This window comes from Astatotilapia calliptera, chromosome 11 (genome assembly GCF_900246225.1).
Source record: "Astatotilapia calliptera chromosome 11, fAstCal1.2, whole genome shotgun sequence".
Lineage (NCBI taxonomy): Eukaryota > Metazoa > Chordata > Actinopteri > Cichliformes > Cichlidae > Astatotilapia > Astatotilapia calliptera.
This window is the reverse complement of record NC_039312.1, coordinates 23,561,891-23,580,716: the sequence shown is the minus strand read 5'-3', so window position 1 is coordinate 23,580,716 and position 18,826 is coordinate 23,561,891. Positions and strand designations below refer to the sequence as shown.

Here is an 18,826-nt window from a genome sequence, read left to right as displayed (position 1 = left end):
GGGTTGTGCTACAGGGGCAGGGCATCTGTTAGGAGGTGAACTTGATGATTCCAGGTCAGTCATACCATCGCTGTGCCTGGTGTGGCGTCTGAGTGAGTCCCTCCTGCACACGGCTGCGTCCCAGAAGAGCCCTGATCCAGATAAATGGTCTGGCTTTAGGTCTGACACAAAAAGAGGCAAGAGTTGGGCAGTCCAGGGCGTCAAATAGTGGCCTTTTTTTCTCTGTCTCCCCACAATTAAAGCTGCTTGCATTGCAGAGATATGCGTGAAGTGTCGTTTGGTATTGGTGCCTAACCCTTTTCTGCAAGTACTCTTGGTGCCTAAACCTCAACCGCGAGTAAAAATGAAACACAGAGCAACCAAACGGGTCAGCACGCAGAGTATCTTGTACTTTCCCCCACCACCAGGCTCGCTTTCGCCGGCAGAAAAAACCAAAAAAAACCAAACTCAAAGTCATTTCAAGACTGTGTACAAAGGTGATTTTCAAAGCAAGAGAGCAAACACGATTTAAGCGGTATTTCTATTCTCACTGCAGCAGTAAAGATGCGTCGCTGTTGTTGGAATAATGCTGACACGAATAAAAAAATTTGTTTTCTGCTTTTAGTTTTCAAACAAATGGTGTTCAAAGATATTTTTGAGGGTTGCAAATGTGAATGATTTGGTTTTTATTTTTCTTGTTTTTGGAGGGCAGTGCATCTTTTTCTGAGACGCAGGCTGTCTAAACCCGTTCAGTCACTACCAGGAACTCTGTATGCACTGTTTACACCAGGGGTAGAGAACTCCAGGCCTCTTGGGTCAGTGTCCTACAGGTTTTAGATATCACCCTGGGTCAACACACCTGAGTCAAATGATTAGTTCATTACCAGGCGGCTGGAGAACTTCAAGACATGTTGAGGAGGTAATTTAGCCATTTAAGTCAGCTGTGTTGGATCAAGGACACATCTAAAACCTGCAGGACACCGACCCTTGAGGCCTGGCGTTCCCCTACCCCTGGTTTACACTGTCTTGGTGTTATACAATGACTAAGAATAAACATAAACATTGCATCACGGACACCAAAAGAGACCTCACGCGCATCCGTCTGTGACACCAGCGGCTGACAAAATGGCCATATTTGGCACCCTGAGATGAGAAGGTGTCGGGCTGTCTTTGGGGCGTTACTTTCATGTGTATGTTGACGTGTGCTCTCGGGTCAGTGGAGGTTTCTTGATTCTAGTTTGTCAGTGTGAGGAGAGGGAATTACAGAGGAACCATTTACATACTCCTGCACCACCTCCTGCCCTGCTGGAGCAGTAGTGTTTGGACTGAGGCTCTCATCAGCAGTCTTTATTCTCCAGAGACAGCTGTGCAGTGGCGCGGTGCAGCTCGGCAGTCACCCTCCTGTGCAAGGCCAGGGGTGCTGCTAAAGAGCCTTCATACGCCAGCATAGGAGGACTGTCCCCGCCTCCGCTGCCCGTCCCATCCTCCTCCATCTCCATCTGTCCGTTACTTTGCCTCTCTCGCTCCCTCTCTTCCTCCGGTCGTACTTTTTTATCATCTGACTCCTCCTGCGAGGCCTCCATGCGCTGGTCCTCGCTCCAGCGCCTCTTGAAGCGCAGCTTGAGAGGAATGCACTTCGTCTGGGGAGCCCCCGCCGCGGGTGGCTGAGATGGGGGTGTGCTGCTCTCCCCGGGCTCGGCGGGTTCGCTCTTGATGACGGGCAGCATGCGATGTACGCCGGAGTGCGTGTGCTGCGAGGTGAAGAAAGGCATCAGGCCGGGTGGAGGAGGAGCGGGGGCTTTGAACACATCTTCTTCTAAGTCCTCGTCGGTGTGGGGTTGTTGCTGGGCCCGGGCTGAGCCATTAGGAAGGTGGTGGTGGTCGGATGCTCTCGGGTGGCGAGGGGCGAAGAGCTCAAACTCTTCATCTCTTTCATCTGGGTCTTCATCGCTAATGTCAGTCACCTCCACCTCTTCCTCGGAGTCTATGTCAGAGATGGGCTCAACCTTCAAACAGAGGGACAAGGAAGTTGATCAAAAATGTAACTTAAAAAAGGATTGCTGTTGGTAATTAAATATATAAATCACAAATAAATACATAAATTTACTAATGCTTAAATCCCAACCTGACTTTAGTTGGGAGAGCTGACAGAGTATATAGAGTGACTCACTTTCATATTTATTGTTTTTTATATCCTTCATAGAGCTTGATTACATGCACGTTTAGTTTGTGAGCTGCAACTGGCCAGACTGACACAACTACAGTCATGCAGACTGACTGAGACTTCGCCCTGAACTGTAAAGCCAGCAGCAGCAATCCTGCTCTGGTGATCTGCGTACTCGAGGGACACTCTAACCAGAAGCTGCAGAAATAGGTATGCTGAGCTCACCAAGCAAAGCATAACAAGGACTACCATCGCCAGATACAAGACAGAGGAGTTTGAGTTCAGGAAGTTTCTCTCAGGTACTTAAAATCCTGAATTCCCTCAGGCTATTAGATGACTTTAACTCTGACGGGGTCATTTATATTCATTTTTCGATGACTGTTCATTTTTGGACACATCCTTGTAATCTATTTATTTTTCTTTCCTTTAACCTAGAGCTGGGCGATATGAGATTTTTTCATATCACGATATGTTTTTTTCATTTCAGGCGATAACGATATCTATCACGATATAAGCCAAATAACTATATTTGTAAGATTTAAATGTGCCGTTGCTCACAAGTAAAATGTGAAATAATCAGCAGCTTGTTTTTATTTAAATATTTATTTCCCATAATAAACAGGGTAGATGTACTTAAGGAACATGAGACTTTTTCAGATAAATAAAGGCAAATATTGCAAACTACACAAAAGGCAGCCGCTAAAGCGTTTAAGTTTCAAAATAGAACAAACGAAACAGACTCAATTGTCAGTTCCACTTAGAAACAAAATATTAATTCTAAAAATAAATCTTAGTTTGTTTTACAGAAGAACAGACAAAACTGACTAACTTTTGTCAATATCAAATAAACTGAGAACTAAAAGGAAATTCTCAATCTCTCCTTGTTGTATAGCTGAGCTTTTCAAACAGTTTTAACAGTTACTTTAGTCTGACAAAAGCCGAATGACGAATTAGCGCTTCCAGTCAGAGACTGAGGCTACGTCCACACGTACACGGGTGTTTTTGAAAACGGAGATTTTCTGTTTTCGTTTTAAAAAATAATCCCGTCCACACATAAAGGCAGAAATGAAGGAAAACGCTGCTATGAACATGCCAAAGCAGCAGGTGGCGCTAGATTCCTAACCGTGCAGAAATGTTGGCCAATCAGAAGTCTAGAAGCCTCGGTGGGAAAAAGTAAACAAAGCTGGGGCATAGAAGCAGAACCGAGTCGTATGTGTGGACGGACAGTAACTGTGTATATGTAAGCATTTAAACACTGCAGAGTAGAATTAACAGTAACAGTATTGTAGAAATTCATTTCACCGAAACAATAACGTGGCGCAGTGTGACGCATGCACCAGTTTATTGTATTTCCAGACTTGCTTTCGTGCCGAGTAGCGTGCAATTTACAGTGCACGCTACTCTGTTTTTTGTCAGACTTGAAATAGCCGAAATACCTTCACACTACGGAACTTCTATGGCTCTTCCGTTCGACAATCTCTCCGGCATTGGAACCATCATCTGTTTTCTCTTCGGTCACGCTCGGTTGATTTTTCTAGTCGGCACACTCATTTCCTCCATTACGGGCTGGCTCCATTACCCACTGCCTGCTTCCCAAACAAACACACGTGCGGCTTGGCACTTGTGCTGTACGTAACAAGTCACGCGACGTGACGCTGCGGCTGTGATTGGTTCGGCTCTGCGCTACTTAGTTTGGATTGGCTGACCTTTTTTTAAAAAAAATTTTTATTTTAAGAGGACAAGAGCGGCGAAGTCTATCACGATAGCTTAATTTCTCTATCGAGTAAAAGTTATATCGCGATACATATCGTTATCGTTCTATCGCCCAGCTCTACTTTAACCTCATTATTTATCATTCTGTTCCTTAAAAAGCAACTGTGATTAGTGTGTAAGGACTGTGAGTCGTGTGGGTAAGCTGCAAACGAAATGCTTGTGTTTGGGTTTAATAAAGTTATCTCAATCAGAAACAAAATACCAGCCCATGCTCTCTCTGAAACACACGTAGCCACAAACAAAGTCTAAATCACTGGGAACTGTGGGAATGTGAGCGATGTTTGGGTCTGGGTACCTTTATCTTGGGAAGTCCTGCGCTGTTTAGAGATTGTGTTGACGAGGAGGCGGAGATGAGCCCGGAGCCACTGGCAGAGCTCAAGTCACTGCCGAATGACAGCGAGGAGCCCAGGCCAGAGGTGGAGGACATGGACCCGGATCCTGAACCCGACGACAGTGAGCTCTGCCTGGCTTTACTCTGGCTCTGCCCCTCCCTCTGCTTCCTGCCCAGTGGAGGCGGCTGCAGCTTGAACTTGAAGGGGGACATGTGCGGCGGCTCCTCACCAAGGTGAAGTGAATGATGCATGGGGTGGGAATGTGGGTGAGGGTGAGCAGAGTGAGGATGCGGGTGGTGGTGGGTTGGGTGACCCAGAGGTGGATGGTGGTGCCGGTCTCCTCCCCTCTCGCCTCCCCCCACAGTCGAGGCTCTCTCCGCCCTCTCGGCCGCTCCTCTCTCTGCAGTCAGACCGGCCTTGTCGGGCCGGTGGGGCTGGGGGATGACGATGTTGGGGTACTGGAGGAAAGCTCTGGGGCTGAGGCCATAGTTGTACACCGACTGGGTGTGGGCCTGCAGGTAGCGCTTCATGTCCTCTGGGTTAAAGGAGAAGTGAGAGCCTAACATGGGTGATAGGGTGGGCGAGGGAGTGTAGGGGAGGTGAGATGTGGGGGTCATGGAGAGTGCAGGAGACAAAGGTGGAGCTAGAAGGCTTGCTCCTCCTGGACCTGGCAGGGGGGAAGCAGGGAAGGGGGACAGGGGCTCTGGGTGGATGCGGTGTGCTGCCGGGCCACGGGAGCCTGGATGCCCTGCAGGGTTACCCGGCCCTCCGTACATGCGGAACAGGGCTTCATGAGAAGCCAAACGGGGGTGGATGATGCTCCGGTAGCCTCCTCCACCACCACCTGGCCCTCCTCCACTCACAACTCTCTCCCCCCTCTCCTCTCCTGCTCCCGTGTTACCCTCCTCGATCTCAGAATTGGCTGAAGTGCCGTCGCTGCAGTCGCTGACAGAGCCACGGGCCATTCGTCGGGCCACGGAGCTGAACATGCCACCGGGGCTGCGCAGGTCCTCGTTAGGGGAGAGGACTTCAGATGGGGTGGAAGGAGGGAAGCGGAAGTGGGTCCCTGCACCGGTGGGCACAGGAGGGGCACTCTGAGGAACGCTACTTCCTGTAGATGTAAAAGGCAAGAGAGAGAAGATAAGAAAAAGAGTAGAAAAGACGGGCAGAGTACAGAGAAATGAATTGCAGTGCTCTCTTGTATAATCCCATGTAGTCATGCCATCCTATTGTGGGATTAGGAGATATTTACACACGCACACACAGATGAGGCTTACCAGTGGAGCTCATATCAATGAAGGGGTAGTTGACCAAAACCAGTTTGTTGAAGTTAAACTTGTAGGTGAACCTTTTCCCTTTGGTCTTATGAAGGATCCTCTTGTTGTAGTAATATCTGTAAAACAGAAGGAGAAAACTAAAATCAAACACAGCATACAAAACATTTCATTCCAAAATAAGCTCCTCGTGTTTAAAACACTATTTTGTGCTTCTGATCTTTAAGGCCATGTCAGATGAGCTTGCACAGTCAAGCACACACTTTAATAAGCGAGTCTTTCATGCGCCCCCCCCCCTCATCATGACAGATATTAGAGAGTGTTGCATGACATTTGCACAAAGCAGACACAGAAAGGAGGAGGATGGGATGGGAAGCAAAAAGGATGAGGATACACTGAGCTGAGGAACAGCACTGTGAAGTTGTGCGTCAGGATAAGAAAATAATTAAAAGATCAGCAGCCAGCGTAAGCAGCGCTGGGCTGTTCTGAATCTGCATTTAACAGGTGTGCATGCAGGGCAGCATTTGTGTTTAACCCTTTAAAGCCCGAACCATGACATAATTGCCAAAAATGTAAAGTTTTTAAAAATGGAGTATCTATTGCCTCTTATGACAAATTTGAAGAAAAGAGAAGAAAAAAGACTAGAACAAAAAGGAAGCAAACAAAACGTTCTTAGTCAAGAGAAAAGTAAGAGCACCAAGAAGAAGCATGTTTACACTGAGGGCAACTTGAACTCCTGACCTTACGCTCTAAAAAACAGATCTCCAGATGGATGGATTTTCTCCCCACCCCTAGTGAATAAAGTTACTTTTTGCGAGTTGTTATCACGTCTAAATAGAAGAAACAGCTTTCACCAAAATGCTTGGTGAGAGCTGGTGTGTCTGGACTTTTATTGTACTCGGAAACAATGTCAACATCTGTCCAGCTACGTTTCAGTTTCTGCCGCTGAGATAATCCTGCTGCTTCAACCGTCTTTGCTAGCAACCAAAAAAAGGTCAGGTATTATGAAAAAAGCATCTTTTAAGTTCAGATGCGGTCAGATGAGTGGTCTCTCTCTCACACACACACACACATACACATACACAACTCATTCTCATCTTTCATTTTTGCTGGTGGACCTGTCTCTTTATATAACAGCAAAGCAAAGCCACCAATAATTCAGCCCATCTTTATCTGTTTATGTAATGGCCATTCTCTCAGTTTTTTTCATGCTTTTTCTCTCTCCCATGGCTCCTGCCTACAGTGCAAGGCTCGATTTTTATTAACCTTTGTCCAGCTACAGCTCTTTATGTAACATCTCTCTGCTTTCTTCCTCGGATCCACACTCACTTTATGTAACCTCTAGATCCCTGGCTGACAACCCTCACACACCGAGGGAAACCGAGCGAAAGAAAGAGGAGGAGAAAGGAAAAAAAAACCCTGATGTGTTGATCCGTCAGGGTGGGAGGGGCGAAGAAAACAAGCCAGATCACCAAAACTACCACCTGTCCTTCTCACCACTATCCCTGGTGATTAAACACAGGGTTTAACCACACTGCCCTTTTCTCCTGTCTGCATGCCTACCTGCTTTTATAGTGCTAGACTAGCCGCTTTCTCTTCCTCCACCATGGCACATGATAAGTGATGAGTGCTGGCAAAGATAGGGGCTTCAGGGTATGTAGGTAATGTTGAGTTAATCAGAGCCCAGTGACTATCATTACACTGAATGGTAGTTATCGAGACGGCGCTGTGTGCCGGTGTCTGTTGCCCTTCACCCCCTCTTATTATGCTTATTACTCAGACTTGTTGGACCGTTTTTTACTCTGGGAACAGACTATTGCTCTTTTTCACTTGTTCTCCCCTCCTCCTTCTCCCTTTATCCTACCGATACCCCCTGTCTCCCTCTTTCTCTCATCAATCCGCCTCCCCCCTCTTTATCCTGCCCTCTCCACTCATCCCCTGAGGCAGTGGGAGAGAGGAGAGAGAGGGAGAGGGAGAGGGAGAAAAGAGACAAGACAAGCCAGCACTGTTGAAAACATTGTTTACGCCAGGCACAAAGCAGCATGTAATTTCTGCTCTAGGGGAGACACTCACAAGGGCCGGGAAGGAGGGGGAAGGAGGGGGACGGACGGACAGAGACAGGCGGGCAGGAAGTGAAGCAGAATTAAAACCACAACAGGCTTGTGATTGAATTAGCTGATGATAGAAAAAGTCAATGCGATGTGCTGCGGCCCACATAGGGTCCAATATAAATACAGAGAAAACAAACAAAGTCGCATGCATCTAAAATACACTCAGCAGCAAGGACATAAAACCTCGAATGTGAATGACAAAACGTTTATTGATAGTGAAGACGACAGATGAACGATAGGTGAGGGAGGCCACTGCGGTTTTGGGGAAGGACTGGTGGATCATGCTGATATCTATGAGAGGATGGCAACAAATAGAAACAAAAGGAAAGGACCAGGGTCGTATAAGTATGACAATAAGTGAAGTGTTTGGTTCCCCCTCCTAATGTCAGATAAACTATGTTCAGTATGGGGTGAGGGGAGGAAGACAGCACAAAAGACACAATGTGGAAAAGAGCCAGAGATTAATAATAACTAATGATTAAATGCAGAGTGGTGTATCAACACAGTGAAAAGAGATGAGTTAAGAAGAACATTCATCAGCATGGGAAGCCCCCAGCAGCCTCGGCTTATTGAAGCATATTTTTGACAGTTTATCAAAGAAGGCTATCTGCTGTATGTTCACCTAGGTATGTAAGAAACATCTAGGCAAAACTGTTACTGAACAGAGGTGGTGGCATGGGACACCAACGATCAGTCTCAAAATCTCTTCCCAGGCAATTCAACCCTGGCTCACAGTCACTGAGGTCACAATCATGTGACCTTAATGACTCACATGATGGCAGGGTGGGTCAATGACGCTCAGGACCACCTACAAAGTGACAACCTCATTAGAGTTTAAATACCTGGGACTCACCATCAGCTTTTATGACTGACAGTGCCTTTCAGATGAGAACGCCTTTAGTCTAGTTGGGTCATTTCATCATAAATAATCATGGGTCTTCTGCTCGACCGTCTCCAATTTGCCTAAAAATGTCATAGATTGGCTGTATAACCAACCAAATAACTCTAACTTTAACCAACTAAGTTTTGGTACCTAAACGTAACCATTGAGTGGATGTTAAAGTTAGAAATTAAGTGCACGAGTTCTGGGCTGTTAACTGTTGCAGGTCTGTTAAACGTGGCCGAGGCCGCAGGAGGAGCTGCGATCCAAGATTCATCATCTGCAGAAGTGATTACACCACCAGAGGGAGGAGGACTTCACAGTCATGAGTTTTTTGAGTCATTTAAGATGCTGAAATGTGAAATCTAAGGTTTTATTCTTCACTGTGTTTGTGCTACTAACAAAAAGGTATGACTTCATTCATTGTGCTACGATGTGACTTAGACCTAAATATAAAAAATGTCACAAACATTGTTACACCTGAGCTCACAAGCTGTGGTTTTGATGCAGCTCTATCAAATGTCACATTTATTTCTTTAAAATTATTTTTGGACTTCTTATTAATACATCCTGACTTAGAGAACATTTTTGTTTTGTCCACGTTCTTTATTATACTCATAATAAACTCGGCATAACAGTCAAATCCTCGAGAAGTTTGCCTCTACATAAGGATTCAAAAGGTCTTTTTCTTCCTGGAAATTATACTTTTACTACCATCTTTGCCTCCTACACATTTAAAATGGGGGATCGTTTGACTTTCCCTCTCAAGTCTCTGATGTTACAAGGGTACATAAAGCTGAAATGCAGGGTTGGAAATAGAACAACTTTCCATGTGCTCTGAATGAAGCTGCGTTTAGAGCACATGGTCACCCGGTCTTTCTCCAAGCCCACCCCCCTGCGCCGTCATACAGGCAGACAGTCTTTGAAGAGCATTTGAACTCACTTCAAAAGAGAAGAAAGAGATTCTTTGAGTGCCTGTGTTTAGCTGCCCACCGCACTTGCCTTACACGCACAAATGCATGCATGCACACACACATTTCTATTGTATCCTGTGCCATCTCATTCAGACATACTCAAACGCAGGGGTGGATGTGTGCCCCCACTCCAGCATGTATCATCCAGGAGATACAGCTTTATCCCATTCCCTGTTCTACCAAAAGAGTAGATTGAACAATCAGTGCGAGCATGGATTTAGGCAAAGCCTTCGGGGAAACAGAGGGGGAGGCTTTCTATCAACTCACTTGTTACTGCGAGTGATTCTAGGCCAGGGATTATGGCTGCGATTACACAGACGTGCTGGGGTCCAAAACATTATGATCAAAGCATGGAAACACACACCGGAGTGCAGCAACTAAATACCAATGAACGGACAGAGAAATTTCAGAAACCCGTACTTGAAACCATGTTTTTACAAAGCAACCCTTTCCAGGTCCTTTTGGGGGGACCTGAGGTGTTCACAGGTCAGATGAGATGTAGAATCTCTCTAAAGGGTCCTGGGTCTCTTCCCAGTTTGGTTTGCCTGGAAAACCTCCAGAAAGAAGCACCCAAATATCTAACCTATGGAGGAATCTCGTTGGGACCTCTTGTATTTAGGAGCTTATTCTTTTGGACATTCACAAAATCTCATGACCAGAGGTTAGGGGTGGAACTTTCTTTGTATCATTTATCCAAGCACTGATTTTCCTTAATGCTTAAATTCAGGTTTGCAGCAAGGCTGGAGCCTATTCCAGCTGTCACTGGGTAAGAAGCAGGCACACCCTGCCCAGGTCGCATCATAGACTGAGACAATCAGTCACACCTACAGTTAAGTTAGAATCACTAATTAGCCTAATAGTGCATTCCAGATGTAGTCGGAAGCCCCAGTTCGAGATTGGGTGTATATTGATACCACCACCATCTCCAAACTCAGAAGATATCTTATTTGTCTTACATAAAAACTCATTAACACGTGTATTGGATGAGTACAAATACCCACATGCATCGTATTGCAAATGCAAAAAGTTGAATTGCCTTAAAAGGTTAAGGCAGTAATCTGTGATTAAATATAAAGTATTGCACGTTTAGTTCAAACACTGAGGTTGGGCTAAAGACCTGTCCACTATTCCCACTTTTTCCATAAATTATTATTATGATATCTGTATAAAATCTTTTCCACTATCTCTCCATATGCACACACAAATGTCAGCACTAAAAATGAAATGAATCACCCGCTCACGTGCACGTGTGTCTGCACAGGCTGTGCCTTGCCATTGTTGGGCTGTAAATAGGAGCTGACTGTGACAGGAAGTTGGGATTACAATGCTCCCCATGCGTCCCATGTTTATTTTCTGCCTCTTTCGTCAGCGTTGGCTGTTACACGCAAACACACACACACACATCCCAGCTAGATCTTCCTCTACACATATGCACACATACACACACACCAGCTGCTCACACTCAGGTGTGTACAAATTACAGAGATAAAAAGTCCTTTGTGTGGGAGCTACATTTGACAAGTGTTTACTGACTCAAAAAAAGGAAATTAAATGCGTTTGCGTTGGTTGGGTGGTGGTGCGATGAGCATATACATGGCAGAAGTCTGTATGCCAACTTCAACAATATAAAGGAATATCTAAATGAGTTGGCAAATCCATTTGGAATTATTGCCATTTCTGAAACATGGATCAATGCGGAGAAAGGAATGGACTTTGGACTGGAGGGATATGAAGTGAATTTTGTAAATAGAAGGAACAAGAGTGGAGGGGGAGTAGCTGTGTATGTGGATAAAAACCTAAACTACAAGGTGGTAGAAAGTATGACAACTGTAATTGATAATTTACTAGAATGTATAACAATTGAAATTTATAAGGAAAAAGAAAAAAATGTAATAATTAGCTGTATATATAGAACACCTGGCTCTAGTATTCAAGTATTTAATGACTTCATAGAGGAAATATTCTCTAAAACAAATCAAAAAGTTATGTTTATCTGTGGTGATTTTAATATATATATATATATATATATATATATATATATATATATATATATATATATATATATATATATATATATATATATATATATATATAATTGTAGGTTGTGTATCCTTGAGGTGTTAATGGGGTTATTGAAAATGTGTACATGTGCGTATGTGTGTATATACGTATGTATGGATAGATAGAAACATATATGTGTATATATTAAAAAAAAAAATTACACATAACATATAATGTAATTGCAAGGAGGTATTTCTGTAGTCTATTGATACTAGATAGTGGAAAAGGGGTGGGATTAAATAAGCTTATGCTTCTTCCTGCTCCTTTTTGAACATGGACGTTATTTGGAGTTGTGGTTGCTCGTTTTCCTTTTGTTTGCTTTGTTCATTTGTCTCTTTTAATTCTATTTTTTTTATACTTTTTCAACATGTTCAAAATAAAGATTCAATCAATCAATCAATCAATCAATCAATATACATGGTGTGTGTCGGTGTGTGAAGAGGAAGATCGTGTCAGGGTCCGATCAGGCCGGTCACATGCTCGGCCGGTACAATATATGTATTCGAGCACACTCTGGTGTGTGCGTGCTTTCCACCCTCATAGAAAACAGAGGCCTCATTCAGTGGGGACAAAGGCATACACACAGTGCTCATGTATGCTAAACACATACATGCTGCAGATTGAGACAATGGAATGACAATGCACATATGTTGAACACTAAGTGATACAGTGGTACTGTCGCTGGGTGCTCCCTCTGCACTTTCTCTCTGGCCCTGGGAGTTTCCACACAAAGCAGTGCAACAGTTAAAGACCTTCTGACCTACAAACAGGCCCAGCCAGCTGAGTGAGTAACAGGGTGTGCATAGGCAGCAATATTTCCTGCAGCCAGCTGTTTACATGTGGTCATCAGGTTACACTTCGTGAGCGCCAATCATAACCTGTTTTACTGCTGTTTTTTTTTTTTAATTACTACTGTATTTCAGGAAAAGATAGGCCAAGAAACACAAACATGGTGGCAGCTTGGCCTAGTTCTGCTGGATTACTGAAAAATAAGAATCATAAATAGTTGCTTTATTATACTTTTAAAAAGAAGAATGTTGCTTTTTATACTAAGTGGATTTCCTTGAACTTTAATCAGTTGATTACACTAAATAAATGTGGACATTGACGTTTATGGAAGGCCAAAAGGAAAGGCAAATTTAGACCATTATTGCAAAGCTGCATGTGGGACAGTAATCACTTTAGAGCAGTTGTCTGGTTTCAATAATTGATGGTAGTTAAAATTGTCATTGTAAATAAAATATGATTAATTGCCCCCAAAGTAATCAAAAACAGCGTATTGTGTGTCAGACTCACTGCCTCAGCTTCCTCATCCTTCTAGTTAGAAGTGTTTTATCTCGCTACTGTGTGCGTTTGTCTGATTACAGGAGTGGTTTCAGGGAGTCGGACTGCTGCAACTCCACCGCACTGCTAGCTTTCAGTTTCAGCGACTGTTTTGTTCCAGCACTTGTTTTTGCTACTTGAACAATTTTCTAACTTTGTCTGCTCTCCTCTGCTCCTGTTTTTGGCATGCCTGGCCCCCGCCTCTGAACCACTCCTGCTCCAACTGTGTTCTCCATAGTCGCCACCTCACTTAACTACTCCACTCTGGATTAATTATCCTCCCTGCTCCGACAATTACACCTAGCTCGGCCATTCCTAGGACTTCCACCTCAACTGAGTTAAGATTGCGTCAACCACAGATCAGTAATCTCTATCCGCCAACCACTGGTTCCCTCCCTCTCAGTTAGTGCTTACTTCCACACATTTATAAATAAATCTTCATAACAAATGTGAAGTCGTGTTTTCTAGTTCGGTCCCCATGTTAAGTGCATGTTCTCATGTAATTTTAAGCCTACAATAAAACAATTGTTGTTCTATTTATGCACACTTCTGCAGTGGCAGCCTTTCAGCTGTGGTGTCCCATCACAATTAAATAAATGTTGGCAATGAAGCAAGCGCTTAAAACATGTGTTCCAGCATCCATGCTTGGCCGAGAGTCTGCACAATGGTGCATTTGTGCATCTGAATGCACACATGCGCCGTGTTGGTAATCTTTACCAGCTGTGCATGGCAATACCGCTGACCTCTGACCATTAATGCTGGCTGCTGACTGGCAGGCAGGGGACCTGGAGGTTTCAAGGAGCTGGGACCTCTTAGCGTGATTGCACTCATTAAACAAAAACTCTGCAATGAATGATTGGCAAAAGGCTTCATTTGCCCTAAGTTACTTCATGACAGCAAAGAGTGGTGCAAGGACTAGGAGGAAGGTTTAAGTCATGGTCTTTTCATCAGTGGAAATCTTTATTTCTCCAGCCTATTGACTTATTTCTCATGATTAAATTGGAGCTGAGGATTATAGATTGCGCCCGTTCTTTCATTCATTAACTCCACCTGAAATGTCAGGCAGCACTGATCTTAACGGTTGAGACTGAAGATCTAAAAAAAGAGCGACAGCCTGAATTTGTTTTTCTCTTTTGGTTTGATTCGGTGCAAAAGAACGGATTCATTATCAAATTAAAAAACAGGACAGTCTAACCTCTTTAACGTCTACACGCACATTTCCACGCACATAAACACACACTCGCGCAGTGTGAGTGTAATCCTCTCAACAGGAGTGGGAATTTCACAGTGGTCGTGGGAGCGGGAGGCCAGGATGACGCATGGGCCGAGGCTGCGTCCCATCAACGGAAAGCCAACACACATATGCTCAAGTCCGCACACAATACATTGGTCCTGATTAAGGGAATTTCCACCATGTGCACGGCAGACAGGAAAGAACAAGATCACTGAGGTAAAAATAATAATTACACAGTCCAAAGTGATAAAACGAACACTTCAAAACAAGCCCGCCTTTTAAATGTGTGTGCATGTGTGTGTAGGCTAACTGCCACATGTCGACTGTGGTCTCCATTATTAGCAGACTCCAGGTTTTCTCCACATGAAGGACGCGAGGTGGCCTGTTTTCCAACAGTTTACTCCATATGGGGACTGTTACCATGCACACATGCCTGTTTTATAACTTCATCAGTCTTCAGTGCCACTAATCCTGTTGCCACATTACTATTAATGTGTCTTGAGAGGCTTCATTTCGGGCACTGAAGGAGCTCCGGTGTCAAATCAGGTGACAACGCAAAGGTGCATGTTTGTTTGTGTGCGTGTTGTTTTGTTGACTGTCCTTATCGCTATAAGCCAGCTCACTTTAGAGGGAGACGACCTGGCTGCTGGAAGCTGGATGAGGACACAGGAGTGAACTTTCCCAAACAGGAGTGAACTCCTGTGTGGGGACCTTGTTGATAATCAGGCTCTAAGTCTGGTCCATCAGAGGGCACTAAGACCCACTATATATAAGCACTTAGTGGAGCTTGAGCTTCAAATCTGTTACAGCAGCAGAGGATGGACGTGCTATAAATACAGAGCCTGACCAGAAATATCCCCGTCCACGTTCTTTTTTTCTCTCTAATTCAGGATTTCTAAATCCAGATTGCAAGTCTGAATGTTTGTATGCGCACATAAGAAGTCCATGTTAATTCCCTCTGTCCCCAGAGGATACCATCTGTAGAAGTTATCTTAATCTCAGCAGTGTAAATGAGCGTGCATAAGCCTTCCCAGCCCTAAATTAAGCAATTCAAAGCATTTCCCTCCTTTAATGGCCTATGTGGCTTTCTTTAAAGTGCTTAGCTTAATCTTGGCTCTGTTTGGCAGTACACAACAAGACACAGTGAATGAGATACAGTGCTTACAGCGAGCAGCTGAGAAGAGCCCCTTGGGGTATGTGATCCCTGTAATATTCAGCTCTGAATATGCTGAAAGTTGTTGTTAACATGTAACTTCTATTGGTTTTTCATCTATCCATCAATACTGTAAACTAAAGTCTATTTATAAAAGCCAAATAAACACAATGAAAAGCAGCTGCTCTGTGGCTCAGATTTGATTTGTTTTATAGGGTTATTTGGTCTTAATGCCATTTCCTTTACCGACAAGCCCAACTTGATTAACCTAAGACGTAGGAAACACAATTCAAAAATAATAAGTAAGTTTATTCATAATAAACTCAACCAATCATTCGACGGGCAATTTCAAATACACCCCAAATCTTCACAAAAAGCCACACTGGAAGTAATCCACAGGTACAAATCAGATGATAAAGTCAGTACTTGACATTAAAGGATCACTGGTGTTAACTGAAATTAATAATCAACAACCACAGGAAACTCCTTCATAGTTAAATTTGCTCAGGTCAGTGGCATTTAAAGCCAATGAGGTCACCAAATACACCCTCAAAAAAACAAAGTCTGCACATGCCAAATTTCCCCTGAGGATTCTAATGTGTCCGCTGTGAGGTCATTACATCACACTAAATAAAAACCAAAAGCATTTTAGTTTACTAAAATAAAAATATAAACCAGACTTTAAGAAAAATGCTGTTCAAGCTGTGGCCAGAAATTCTCCTTCTTTGCTTGGAGCAACCTGGACAAGTTCATGCCTCTCCTTTTTTAGTTTTTTCTTTTCTTTCAATATATTAAAATTACTAAAAGCAAAACATTAAATTGAGAAAATTATAAACTGACAAGAATGAAAAGTTAACCCTACAAGCAGGCTGGCTGTGTCCCGAATGAATGATAGGCTGGAGCAAAGTTGTTAAACCCAGTGCTGCTGAGGGGTTACTGTAGCGCTCTCCACTGCACACTGTGTTTGTCAAAGCTGGAACAGCTGTTTGGCACGGGCCTAGGTGTAGCCCTCAGTGCTTTAAGCCTCAGACACACCACTGCAGATGCAAGAAGGAAAAGATTCTGCCTTTCTAAAATTAGTTAATATATGTCAATGAATACTAAAGATAATTTGTACGGTTCTTGTTTTGACAGTCCTTTTGTTTTAGCAACTTTATGTGAAAATAACTGTTTACGGTAACAGTATATTTCTCAGTCATCATACCTCAGAGCCCTGCTCAGTTTATCGTAGTTCATTTGGGGTTTGCACTTCCTGGCCCCCCAGAGTCGAGCCACTTCATCTGGATCCTTGATGACAAACTCGCCATAGTCCCCCTGCCAGGCGATGACATCATGATACTCCTCTTTCCTGAGCAGCTCCAGGATGAAGTGCCACAGCTGGATCTGTCTGGAACCAGGGCTTGACTCGGGCTTGTAAGCCCATTCTGGGAAGGCGAACCCTGTAATACAGAGATAAAGAGAGTGGGGATATTAGTGTTGGGTGGAGGGGGGTCATTCGAGCCTTGCCAAGAACAGTGAATGGTGATGTAGAGAGCGCGGGTCGTATTCATAAATTCTAGTAAAAAGACATCTTTTTGGATGAACTGAAGTGCACCCGGATGACTCGCCTTTTGTCTCTGTAGGGAAATACACGCTATAGAAAACTAGTTTAAAGGAAGGCAAAAGAAAAGACTAAGATATGATTACAGTTATGAGTCAGGAGCAGTTTCAGGTGACTGCGCTAACAGGGAAAAGAAGATTACAGGTGTCTGGCCAAGTATAGATCACATACAACAGTGCAGCTTAGTACAGAGTGCACTGCTCTCATTCATACTGTCGTCACTACTCTCCAAGTCCTCCCTGTATTTCCAGCAAGAAAAAAATAAGATAAACTGCAGGGCTTTTTTCTAAAAATACTTTCTCTTTTATTGGGCAGTTAGACCCTGTGAGAAGTAAAAATTAGACCTGTGAAAAATACGTAAGTGGACAGAAAAGTCAGAAACACCAGCAAGAGAAGAAAAGAGTAAAACAGACGAGATGAAGCACAAACACACATTTTTACATTTGCGACTTATTCTAATAATCAACACCTCACACCAACCTAATGGAAATTTCTGAAATCTCAAAGATGTTTTCTAACCACACCAGAAGAAATTTTAACAAAGGTCTAAGATGTTTCTATAAGATTCGTTTACACCAGTTACATTTTATTCACTTTAACTGTTTAGATGACTGTACTGATGACACAAAGCGCACCTAATTTTGATAACAGTAGAGGTATTAACACAGGTCATGGATCTATATCTCCAGAACCTCACAAGACACCATTTTTAGTGGCTACCTGTGACTATGACAAGTTTGCATAAGTGAGTCACAACTTCATTTGCACCAGATGAAGATAAACTGCTAGTTTGTGGCTAGTTATCAAATCCAATTGTTGAGGAAAATAGAGAATTTATCAGTACGGCTTCAGGCTAGGTTTTAATGCTGCTGGCTTACAGGTTTGTTTGATCTGCATCTAGACTCAAAATAAAGCTTTATTTTTTGTTATCAAAGTAGGCTAAGTTTAGCCGAATTAATAGCTTAATATTGCCTAAATGTGCAAACAGAAGTTTTCCCTTTAAACTTTTTCACTTTAAGTGAAACCCATTGGCTATTAGTAATCTTGATAGTCTAATGTACGTTCATCATTGTGTCACAGTCATTATAAGGCTCACATATGTTTTGCAGCCAACCCCTGAACTAATGCATGCGCGATGAAAATAAAAAGCAAGGATGTGAGAAGAGAAGCAACCTAAACCTCTTCAGCACTCTGATCCATATTTTCTTGCTACATGACTGACTACCTGACTGGCTCTTATTAGTAATCGGTGCATGCATGCCTCGACCTGCTCAACCCCAGCATGCCCCCTGTAACTTTAATTGTCTTAATCTGTACCGTCTGAAGCTTTGGCATAAAACACATTCCTCTGCTGTGATTAGGTCACAATTTCACCAGAGTGGCTCTTTACAGGAAACACACACGCACACTGAAACTACAACACTGAAAGCTGCAGCGTTAGTGGGCTTCATGGAACAGTTAGGCACACGAAAAACCTTTCCACCTCTCCTCCACCTCTTTCCTCTCATGCTGTCACTCTTTCCTCTGACTGTAGCAAAACAACATGGCCAGTCATCTCCCCTGCCTATCCCTCCATCTCTCTCTCTCTCTCTCCACCCTCGGCACGAAGGAAATGCAGAGCAAGAGACAGGCAGAATGAGACTGTGGGCGTGGGTATATGACTGTTTGCATGAGCATGTGTGCGCCCAAATGTACGAGTTTGAAAGAGTTTTTGTGCCAGTGCGCGTGTGTGTGTTTTTGAAAATGTTTGTGCAAGTCTCCCACTAACATTCTGTCGCCTGGGTGGTCAAGAGAATGTGACACGACTGAGCAAAACAGACTATCGCACTGTAATATTTAGCCACACGTATCCTGGACTGAACTTTTATTTTATCAACAATTATCATCGGAGCTCTGACAGACGCTCCGGTGAGGAGGTTGTCTCGCTGAAGAAATAGCATCCACCCTGCTAAAGTGTCATTATGCGGG

The 18,826-nt window shown here is 43.7% G+C and overlaps 1 protein-coding gene across 1 annotated transcript; it reads right to left on the bottom strand.

Annotated features, from left to right (window-relative positions):
* Positions 1-915: 915 nt before the first annotated feature.
* erfl3 (Ets2 repressor factor like 3) lies at positions 916-17,069 on the bottom strand. The gene is made up of 5 exons (XM_026184791.1): positions 17,048-17,069; positions 16,463-16,697; positions 5,526-5,641; positions 4,212-5,359; positions 916-1,985 (listed from the first exon to the last, which is right to left on the bottom strand). The coding sequence occupies exons 1-5, from the start codon at positions 17,067-17,069 to the stop codon at positions 1,317-1,319; spliced, it is 2,190 nt and encodes a 729-aa protein (XP_026040576.1). The 3' UTR covers positions 916-1,316.
* Positions 17,070-18,826: the final 1,757 nt, after the last annotated feature.